This window comes from Triticum urartu, chromosome 7 (genome assembly GCF_003073215.2).
Source record: "Triticum urartu cultivar G1812 chromosome 7, Tu2.1, whole genome shotgun sequence".
NCBI lineage: Eukaryota > Viridiplantae > Streptophyta > Magnoliopsida > Poales > Poaceae > Triticum > Triticum urartu.
The window spans coordinates 610,385,663-610,397,697 of NC_053028.1; the positions used below are offsets into that span (position 1 = coordinate 610,385,663).

The 12,035-nt window shown below is 48.2% G+C and overlaps 1 protein-coding gene across 1 annotated transcript; it reads right to left on the minus strand.

Moving 5' to 3' along the window:
- Nucleotides 1-4,251: 4,251 nt before the first annotated feature.
- On the minus strand, nt 4,252-4,622 carry LOC125519170 (probable xyloglucan endotransglucosylase/hydrolase protein 23; the record flags this gene model as incomplete). The annotated part of the gene is made up of 1 exon (XM_048684049.1): nt 4,252-4,622. A coding segment is annotated over one exon (366 nt), but the record flags the coding sequence as incomplete, so codon positions are not given.
- Between the last annotated feature and the right edge of the window lie 7,413 nt (nt 4,623-12,035).

The window sequence follows — 12,035 nt, forward strand, 5'->3', positions numbered from 1 at the left end:
ACCGCTTGTCATTTCCTTCTGCTCCTCGTTGGGTTCGACACTCTTACTTATCAAAAGGACTACGATAGATCCCCAACACTTGTGGGTCATCAAAGTAACATACTAATGACAAAGGGAACAACGTATGTTGTTATGCGGTTTGACCGATAAAAATCTTCGTAGAATATGTAGGAACCAATATGAGCATCCAAGTTACGCTATTGGTTATTGACCGGAGATGAGTCTCGGTCATGTCTACATAGTTCTCGAACCCGTAGGGTCCGCATGCTTAACGTTTGGTGATGATCGGTATTATGAGTTTATGTGTTTTGATGTACCGAAGGTAGTTCAGAGTCCCGGATATGATCACGGACATGACGAGAAGTCTCGGAATGGTCGAGACATAAAGATCGATATATTGGAAGGCTATGTTTGTACATCGGAATGGTTCCGGGTGAGTTCGGGCATTTATCGGAGTACCGGGGGTTACCGGAACCCCCCCGGGGAGTCAATGGGCCTTAATGGGCCCTAGTGGAGAAACAGGGCAGGAAGCAAGGTGTGGGGCGCGCCCCCCTAGGCCCAAACCGAATTGGTTTAGGGTTTGGGGGGCCGGCCCCCTCTTTCCTTTTCCCCTCCTCCTCTTTCCTCCTCCTAGTAGGAATAGGAAAAAGGGGGGGCGAAACCTACTTGGAGTAGGATTGCCCCTCCTTGGCGCGTGCCTCCTCCTAGGCCGGCCTCTTCCTCCCTCCCTCCTTTATATACGTGGGGAGGGGGCACCCCATAGACACACAAGTTGATTGTTTAGCCGTGTGCGGTGACCCCCTCCACAGAATTCCACCTTGGTCATATCGTTGTAGAGCTTAGGCGAAGCCCTGCGTCGATAACTTCATCATCACCGTCATCATGCCGTCGCGCTGGTGAAGCTCTCCCTCGACACACAGCTGTATCTAGAGTTCATGGGACGTCAGCGAGCTGAATGTGTGCAGATCGCGGAGGTGTCATACCTTCAGTGCTAGGATCGATCGGATCGTAAAGACATACGACTACATCAACCGCGTTGTCATAACGCTTCCGCTTACGGTCTACGAGGGTACGTGGACAACACTCTTCCCTCTCGTTGCTATGCATCACCTAGATGGATCTTGCGTGTGCGTAGGATTTTTTTGAAATTACTGCGTTCCCCAACATATATTCCTTCTTCAGAAGAGTTACTCAAATAATAATGATTGCCCATGTGTGTTTATTAAGAAATCTAAGAATGGATTTTGCATTATTCTGTGTATGTGGATGATCTGAATATAACTGGGACTACACAAGAAATACATGTGGCAAGTAATCATCTTAAGACAGAGTTTGAGATGAAAGATCTGGGTAAGACTAAATTTTGTTTGGGATTACAACTTGAACATCTTCCTTCGGGAATACTTGTTCATTAGTCTGCTTATATCCAAAAGATTCTTGAAAAATTTAATATGGATAAAGCATATCCATCGAAAACACCAATGATTGTTAGATCTCTTGATAGAGATAAAGACCCATTTAGACCTAAGGGTGATGATGAAGAGGTATTAGGACCCGAGTTTCCTTACCTTAGTGTTGTTGGAGCACTAATGTATCTAGGAAACTGCACAAGGCCTGATATATCATTTGCAGTAAATTTATTGGCTAGATTCAGTGCATCACCAACAAAGAGGCATTGGGTTGGTGTGAAGAACTTTTTCAGATATCTTCAAGGCACCAAAGATCTTGGTTTGTTCTATCACAAAAATCAAGATAAGATCATGGTGGGATATTGTGATGCTGGATACCTATCTGATCCCCATAATGCCAGATCACAGACTGGTTTTGTCTTCTTGAGTTGAGATATGACCTTTTCTTGGAACTCGAGAAAACAAACTCTAGTGGCTACGTCCATGAATCATTCTGAAATTATTGCTTTGTTTGAAGCATCACGTGAATGTGAATGATAAACTTTATTGAAAGTTCAAGTGGGATTGGATCATTAGAGTCACCAACCATTATATATGAAGATAATGGTGCATGTATTACACAGATGCAAACAGATTATATAAAGAGCAATATTGTAAAGCATATTTCTTCTAAATTATTTTATCCCCATGAGTTACAGGAAACTGGGGAGATAAATATTCTGCAAATGAAGTCATGTGATAATCTTGCTGATTTATTTACAAAGTCATTACCAAGTTTTTTATTTGAGAAGTACATCAATGGAATTGGTATGAAACGACTTCGGGACTTGCAAAGTTCAGGGGGAGTGTATCCTTGAATGATCATCTGTTTCTGATCCTCGGATCTTTGATATTGCACTCTTTTCCTTTATAAGTTTTTTCCTGAATGGTTTTTTATGAAAGGTTTTTAATGAGGCAATAGTAATACAGGCATTGTGATATGTTTGTTTCTCCTTATTGCTCACTAGGTTTTGGGAGGAGTTTTTAATGGCATATTATACATATCTCCTTATATTTTTCCTACAGTGTTTTTGGAGGAGACTAATCATGATGTTGATGATGATGTTTACAACAATAATTGAAGCAGAGATTATGAAGAGTGTTAGGATTAATTACTTACTTTAATTAATTAGAATCTCTGTTTGTGGAACCGACAGCCGATTTCTTCCCGAACGATCGCGTCCTAATATAACGGAAGCGTCGTTCAGATCCTGCCTCTTGTAAACGTCGCGCCTGTGCGACGCATCTCTTCGAGAGATATAAATCTGTACATCATCGACATCAATCAACAGTGAATTGTTACTGTTCATCGCACTGTTTCTTTACACCAGGTTTGATTTGCCCAAATTTCATATTTTTTGAATTGTTTTGGTATTTTTACGTTTAATATTCGTATGGGGGTGTGGAGCGCCCCGGAGCTCCTGTATATTTTCCTAATGGACCTCCTCTATACTATATACCCATTGATCTTATTCGAGAACATTCTGTGAAACGGTCTCCTTGTTAAGAAGTACTCATAAGGCACTACCAACAGATGAATTAGTTCCTTTTTATTGTTTGTATCTTCTCCTGATCGGTTTGTATTGGTTTTAGCGGTTTGTTCAAGTGTGAAATGGTAGGGAGGTCCTGCGGTGGTAAGGAAGTCGTGCGGTCTGAAATACTACAGGATACGACCAAGGCAGGGAGCAAGCAGACAGCGTGATGGAGCATAGTGCATATACCCCACCTAAATAAACACGCCGGGTACACCCAACCCAATTATACGTCTCCCTTGTCCAGAGTTCATGAATCGGACAAGATTGCAGGCACCCTCTTCTTGAGTCTATCACTGCGCCACGTACAACAATTAAGCTCCGTCATGGGCACTTGGTAGATCGGCGCCCAGGCATACAAGCACGCGACACTCGAGTAGAAAGGTAAGAAAAATACAGCAGTACAATAGCTCTGGAAAAGGAGGCAGAAGAATGAAATGCATCATGGCAATCTTGTTTCGAAAAGTAAATAAAAATGCATCATGGCAATTGTTTGCCTACGGTACAGAACAAAATTCAGACCGCCTCATGTCAGCACGAGCTTGCTGTTAGTGATCACACACAGTTCCTGGACGACGGAAAAGATAAGGCCTTCTCGTCCGAGACGAGAAACACCAGTGGCCTGTCAAATGCCATCAGTGTAGCGTCCTGTGTAACAACTAACACGAGCCTAACAGGACGTTGATCGGTCTCGTCCTGATCCGAACGCCTAACAGGACATGCAGCTAGCTGGGATGAGTCTGGGACGGATTATTACGAGCCCCTATCCATTCCTTTGTCGCGCTAGTGCTCTTCTAGGCAGCGGCCGTGCCCTGTGACTTCTTTGTCACGTTGCATGCATCTACAGCAGCGTAGTTCCATCGACCGATTGACAGGGCAAAGTTATACTATCAGCGAATCCCTCAAAAATAAATAAAGCTATATCAGTGAATAACAACTGCTGGCTTGGCTTGTCAAGCCTCAAGACTAGTTCAGCACACAGTACACGTACCAGCCAAGATCGAACAATCCAGCCAAGCTGTTGCAAAGTGGAACAGAGAGCAGCAAACACATGAAGAAGAACAAAACGAAGCATATATTACAGTACACACGAGCTGAACGTGAGCGTGACAAGGAGCAAACACAAGAAAGAATCTACCACCGCCTACATTTCACATTATCCCCCACACCAGTCCTTATTTATCATACACCCATCTTCCCTGTCTCCGGTCATCTTCCTCCGGCGATCGGCGTACACACGGACGGTCCAACCCTAGCTGCTGGGTGGACCTTGGGATTACATGGAGCACTCGGCAGGGACGCCCTTGGCGACGCGCTTGGGGTCCGTGCAGTAGTTGTAGATCATGTAGTTGCTCTGCACCCACCGCATCCGTTGCTGCCGCGTCAGGTCCAGCTCCTGGTTGTACCACTCACCCGCCGCGCCGGTGCCGGGGACGACCTCCGTGTCAACGCTGGCACGGTAGCGCGGCCGGCCGCCCGCGGTTACCACGCACGCGTCGGCCTTGAAGCCGAGGTAGGAGGCGGAGAACGGGGTGTGGGACCAATCCGTCTTGACGCGGCCGCCCTGCGTGGCCCAGTCGTCGGCGTTCCGGAGGCTGGAGTAGAGGCGCAGGGGCTGGTTCTTGGGGAAGGCGGTCAGCCATTTGAGCCGGTTATGAAAAAATCAGGAGTGAAAACAAGGTCTTCAGAGCAGGGAATGATACATGTTGAAGCATATATCTCGATGGTTACAGGGAGCTCCTCAGAGGAGGATTCAGAGACAGATGACCAGTCCTATATCCCACCTGAGGTGTATGCTCTAAGTTGCAATGTTTATATTTCTCATATCATGCATATGGTATATTGCATTGCTTAGTTTAGACATCACATGTACAATATTGAATTCCATCTGCTTAGTTTAGAGATCATACATGCGAGTGCCAGCTGCTTAGTATATGAATCAATTATGTCAATTATATCATGTCATCCTATATATTTAGACAACATTTGTGTGAATTATTTCATTCCAACCTATGTTAGAAAGACATCATATAGTTTTGTCATGTCATCATGTTTAGATATTCATCACATGTTGAATTATGTCATTATATCATGTTAAGTTATCCATAATATATCTGAAACTGTGGCATACTATCCTGTTTAGTTAGGCATTGATGTAGACACAGACCTAGGGTAGGGTAATAGGCCTGACCTATATGACCCACCTAAGGTCTTGTCCTAAGAACTAAGGAGTTCAAGAGTCAGAAGTAGAGGACCAACAAAGGTGTCGAAGCGAAGTCCACTCGACCTATCAATCACTCGGAGACCTCTCTTACTCAGGTCACTCGACCACCAAACCACTCGACATATCAGAAGACCTAAAGCCACTCCGCGCAGCAACGGTCAAGCATTCATTCGCATACTTAATGCTCATTTGTAGCACCTTAATACAGGTGTTACCTGTAACGCCTCCTCTTAATGTATATTGAACCCTGTGTAACAGAGGGGAGCTGGGGTCCTGGCGTATTCTATAAGCCACCCCCCCTCCTCTGGGACAAGGGTTCGCACCCCCTGTAACTCACACACGTATAATTCAGTCGACTGCCTCCGGGCTCCAAGACGTAGGGCTGTTACTTCCTCCGAGAAGGGCCTGAACTCGTAAACCTTGTGTGTACAACTCCTCCATAGCTAAGATCTTGCCTCTCCATTCCTACCCCCATATTCTACTGTCAGACTTAGAACCACGACAGTTGGCGCCCCACCTTGAGGCAGGTGTCCTAGCGACTTGTTGGAAAAGTTGCGATTTTTCCGATCCCCTTCATCATGGTTTCAGGCGGAGTTTTGGTGGAGGGCCGCGAGATCCGTCTCGGCGCGCTCACGTTCATCACCGACGACTCCGCTTGGCTTCAGGAGGCTTCGCTCGACGTCAACGTGCTCCCTGTCCGCGGGGCAATGCACTTTCGCGCGTGCGTCCGCGGCGTCCTCTTGCGGCAGCCGTCGACCCAGTATCGGTCGGCCCCTGTGTCGTCCTCCCTCCCTGTTTCCCGCCGCGCAAGCGCTCCGGTCGGTCGAGACTTCAGCGGTGGATGAGACACGCAGTGGCTCGCCAGTCAGCCACCCCCCAAGTCGCGGCGATCGAGCCCGACGAATCTCTCTACAGCCTGTTCGACCTGTCGACTGGCTCCGCAGAGACTGCATCCGAGTGCGACAACAGTGATCCAGCGGCAGAGGTTCTGATGGTCGATGAACCACGCAGTCCTCCCGGCTTTCCCCGCACCAACGGAGGCGACGGCGGAGGCGGTCCGTCGCATACTCATGAAGAGTATCTCCCCGAGCCCCTTACTTCGCTGCATAGAGAAGAACTTCACCGTCGGAACATGGATGCGCTGCACACTCCTATCGTTGGAGAAACCCCCTAGGCCCGTGCCTGAGAGGACGCGCGCTTGGCCAACTGGGCTGAGCGCACTCGACTGGAGAACCTCCAGTGAGCACTCGACGAGCGTGCGCAACAACGGATTCCAACATCCAGTCGACGTCAGCTCTTTCCGCCACCGACTCAGGTATATCGAACTCCGATTCAGAATTTAGCAGCTGCAGCCCGTATAGCAGAGTCGATTCAGCCTTCTCAGTCAGAGGCTGGCAGAGGCTTGTTGCAGATCAGAGCATTGCTCCGGGCGGCAGGAGATCGGAATTCAGCTGTGTCACAGTCACGAAATAGGATCCACAGCAGATCCGTCGCTGCAGATACAGTCCAGTCGGCCCACAGCCCAAGATCGCCCCCGAGGCGTGAGGGACGTGGAGACCGGCGCGATCAGAACAGGAACCGTGAGCAGTATGATCACCGACTCGATCGGGATGATCGACGTCGAGTACCCACCCCTCCCCCAAGGAGTGGATCGTACGTGCCTCGACAGCAGGATGACAGACGCCCTCACAGTGTTGGGCGAAGGATTCCAGTCGACCCCAGGGAGCCAGGCTTTGATGCGAGATCCGTTCTCGTTCAGGGTTTGGTCGACAGGAACAGAGCCCACCGAGAAGGTCGAGACAGAGATGTACCCACCAGCAGCAGAGTACACGTCTCAGGACCGGAGTGCTTCAGTAGAGCCATCAGAGCCGCGGTGATTCCTCCCAACTTCAGGTTGGCGACTGAAGTCAGTAAGTTCACTGGTGAGTCCAAGCCTGATACTTGGCTTGAGGATTACCGAGTGCTGTTCAGATTGGCGGTGGTAACGATGAAGTGGCAATGAAACACCTGCCTCTTATGTTGGAAGGCTCGGCCAGAGCATGGCTGAATCAGTTAGCGCCCATCAGCATTTACACTTGGGAAGATCTTGCCCGAGTGTTCGTCAGAACATTTGAAGGAACTTGCAAGTGACCAGCAGGGTTGACAGAGCTGCAATCTTGCGTGCAGAAGCTGAATGAAATTTTGAGGGCCTACATCTAGAGATGCATTACATTGCATCACACAGTAGAGAACATATCTGATCACCAAGCAGTCTGTGCCTTCAAGCAAGGCGTTAAGTACAGAGAACTGAACCTGAAATTCGGTCGAACCGGAGACATGTCTCTGAGTCGAATGATGGAGATTGCCACCAAGTATGCCAATGGTGAAGAAGAGGATCGGCTCCGGAGTGGCAAGCACAAGTCAGTCGCCCACGAAACCGGAGGAGGGAACTCCAGTCGGAAGCAGAAGCGGAAAGCCGAGCCAGCTGCTCCTGGAGAAGCCTTGGCCGTGACTCAAGGAAAGTTCAAGGGGAAGCCCAAAGGGCCTTGGAACCCCAAGAAGGTGAAAGACCAAGACAGAAATGATGTGTTGGATCTGCCATGTCACATTCACACAAAGAAAGATGAAGAGGGTAAACTCATTTATCCGAAGCATACCTTTTCCTTATCTTTGGGCTGTTTCTCTTGGAACTGCTGGATCAAGAGCCGACACTATTACATATACCTCAAACTGAAGATGCCTGGTCCCAGAGGTGTGATCACTATTACCAGTAATCGGAAGAAAGCGGAAGAGTGCTTTTAGAAAGGCTCAAAGATCGCCGATGCTCAGATGGCAGTGGTAGAGCTGCAGGAATACCAAAAAGTTGCAGACCCGAGTGATTTGTTGTGAGCCAAGAAGCCCGCTACGGAATCAGCATTTCAGTCGTCCGGTGAGACAAAGCCGATTCACATTCACCCGACCGACCCCAGTGCTGCTCCGACTCATATCTCTATGACACTCGACTCCAAATAGGAAGAAGCGCTCATCCAGTTCCTCCATGAGAACTGGGACATCTTTGCATGGAAGCCTTCTGACATGTCGGGTGTTCCCAGAGGGCTGGCTGAGCACCGTCTACGAGTTGACTCAAAAGTGAAACCGGTCAAAGAACATCTTCGACGGTCCGCCGTCCAGAAGAGAAAGGCCATCGGCAAGGAGGTGGCTCGGCTCTTAGCAGCAGAGTTTATCCGAGAGATTTACCACTCCGAGTGGCTCGCCAATGTTGTCATGGTCCCCAAGAAGGACAAGTCACTTCGCATGTGCATTGACTTCAAACATATCAATCGGGCCTGCCCGAAAGATCATTTTCCTCTCCCCCGCATCGACCAGATAGTCGACTCGACTGCGGGATGCGAGTGCCTGTCTTTTTTAGAAGCCTATTCCGGTTACCATCAGATCCGTCTGTATGGTCCTGACGAGATCAAAACAGCTTTCATCACTCCATTCGGGTGCTTCTGTTATGTTACCATGCCATTCGGCCTCAAAAATGCCGGAGCCACGTTCATGAGGATGATTCAGAAGTGTTTGCTCACTCAAATCAGTCGGAATGTGGAAGCATACATGGATGATATTATGGTCAAGTCACGGAAAGGTTCCGACCTGCTGACTGACCTTGCTGAAACATTTGCCAACCTCAGGAGGTATGATATCAAGCTTAACCCATCAAAGTGCACATTCGGAGTTCCTGGCAGAAAGTTACTCGGTTTTCTTGTTTCCGAACGAGGAATCGACGCCAACCCAGAAAAAGTTGGTACTATACTCCGAATGAAGCGCCCTGTGCGCGTGCATGATGTCCAGAAGCTTACTGGTTGCTTGGCCGCTTTAAGTCGATTCATTTCTCGTCTCGGTGAAAAGGCATTGCCTCTTTACCGACTGATGAAGAAGTCAGACAAGTTTGAGTGGACTCCTGAAGCTGATGCAGTGTTTGCAGAGCTAAAAGCCCTGCTCTCCACCCAGCCGGTGCTTGCTGCCCCAATCAGCAAAGAGCCTTTGCTGCTTTACATTGCAGCCACGGGACAAGTCGTCAGTTCAGTACTTACGGTCGAGCGGGAAGAAGAAGGAAAAACCTTTAAAGTTCAGCGCCTAATATATTATGTTTCTGAAGTTTTGACCCCATCAAAGCAAAGATATCCTCATTATCAGAAGCTTATATATGGGATTCATATGACCACTAAGAAGGTTGCACATTACTTCTCTGACCATTCCATTACAGTCATTAGCGACGCTCCATTGTCAGAGATTCTGCACAACAGAGATGCAACTGGTCGAGTGGCAAAATGGGTGATTGAACTCCTTCCCCTAGATATCAAGTTTGAGGCAAAGAAAGCTATCAAGTCCTAAGCAATTGCAGATTTCGTCGCCGAGTGGATTGAACAGCAACTGCCGACTCAAGTTCACTCGGAGCACTGGACCATGTTCTTCGACGGTTCTAAGATGCTGAATGGTTCCGGTGCTGGGGTAGTATTGGTTCCCCCCCGAGAAGATAAGCTCAGATATGTTCTCCAAATCCACTTTGATTCCTCCAATAACGAAGCAGAATATGAAGCACTTTTGTATGGGTTGCGCATGGCCATTTCACTCGGCGTCCGTCGCCTCATGGTCTATGGCGACTCAGATTTGGTGGTGAATCAAGTGATGAAGGAGTGGGACATCAGAAGTCCAGTCATGACCGGTTATTGCAATGCAGTGAGAAAGCTAGAGAAGAAATTCGAGGGGTTAGAGCTGCATCATATACCCCGACTGAAAAATCAAGCAGCTGATGATTTGGCAAAAATAGGTTCCAAGAGAAAAGCCATTCCCAGTAATGTGTTTCTGGAACACATCCACACACCATCAATTCAAGAGGATCCTTTCACCGAAGAAGTCCCGCAACCAAAAAGTGCCACGGATCTGACTAAAGTTGAGGTTCCAGCAGTGGTCGACCTGATCATGGAAGTTTTGGTCATCACTCCCAACTGGACAGTGTCGTACATCGCGTACATCCTGAGGAAAGAACTCCCAGAGAATGAAGAAGAGGCTCGACAGATCGTCCGTCGATCTAAGGCCTTCACTATGATAAAGGGACAGTTGTACAGGGAAAGCGCGACTGGAGTCGGTCAAAAATGTATAACACCAGAAGAAGGTCAAATAATTCTTGATGATATCCACTCGGGGACCTGTGGCCATCATGCGTCCTCTCAGACCATCGTGGCTAAAGCATACCAAACGGGATTTTACTGGCCAAAAGCAAATGAGATGGCGAAGGAGATAGTCAACAAATGTGAAGGATGTCAGTTCTATTCCAATATGTCGCACAAACCCGCCTCATCCTTGAAGACCATTCCACTCGTCTGGCCCTTCGCTGTTTGGGGATTGGATATGGTTGGACCGCTGAGAACTGGCACGAGCGGCTTCACCCATGTGCTGGTGGCAGTCGACAAATTCACTAAATGGATTGAAGCTAAACCTATCAAGAATCTTGATGTCTGCACCGCTATCAGCTTTATCAGAGAGTTGATATTCAGATATGGAGTTCTGCATAGCATCATCACTGACAATGGGTCAAACTTCGATTCCGACAAGTTCAGAGCTTTTTGCGCCTCTCAAGGCACACGAGTCGACTACGCGTCAGTCGCTCACCCCCAGTCGAATGAACAAGCAGAAAGAGCTAATGGTCTAATTCTCAAAGGACTAAAACCTCGACTGATGCGCGATCTCAAGCATGCAGCAGGCGCATGGGTCGACGAGTTTCCGTCAGTTCTTTGGGGATTGAGGACCACCCCGAATCGGTTGACTGGACGAACCCCATTCTTTCTGGTCTATGGAGCTGAAGCAGTTTTGCCGAGTGACTTGCTTCACAATGCACCCCGAGTCGAACTCTACTATGAAGATGAAGCAGAACAAGCCCGGCAGGACTCATTCGACCTCCTAGAAGAGGAAAGAGAGATGGCCATGATCCGATCGACCATCTATCAACAGGACTTGCATCGATTCCATGCCAGAAATGTGAAGAGTCGAGCCTTCCAAGAAGGAGACTTGGTCCTCCAAGTGGATCAACAGAAACCACACAAGCTCGCTCCTACTTGGGAAGGTCCTTTCATCGTCACCAGAGTTCCCCACAATGGAGCATACCATCTTTACAATGTCAATCACCAGATTGATGAGCCACGAGCCTGGAAGCGGAGCTACTCCGCCCCTTTTATACTTAAGTACTCACTCGGATGAGATGTAATAAGAGATACCTCTGTAGTTTGTTTATCAAAAGACAAAAGTGTTATAATTTTCCCAGTGATTGTTGTTGCTTTTGTTTACGTGAGAAATCCCCCAGTGGGTGGCTTAGTTGTGAATCCATTTTGCCTAAGTTTTAAAAAATCCTACCGAGTGGTGAGCCAGCCTCCCACTCGGGGGCTTAGCTGCGAATCCGTTTCGCCTAAGTTTTAAAAAAATCCTACCGAGTGGTGAGCCAGCCTCCCACTCGGGGGCTTAGCTGCAGTCCAAGTACTCGCCTAAGTTTTAAAAAATCCTACCGAGTGGTGAGCCAGCCTCCCACTCTGGGGCTTAACTGCAGTCCAAGTACTCGGCTAAGTTTTAAAAATCCTACCGAGTGGTGAGCGATCCTCCCACTCGGGGGCTTAGCTGTAGTCCAAGTACTCCCCTAAGTTTTAAAAATCCTACCGAGTGGTGAGCGATCCTCCCACTCGGGGGCTTAGCTGCAGTCTAAGTACTCGCCTAAGTTTTAAAAATCCTACCGAGTGGTGAGCGATCCTCCCACTCGGGGCTTAGCTGCAGTCTAAGTACTCGCCTAAGTTTTAAAAATCCTACCGAGTGGTGAGTGAT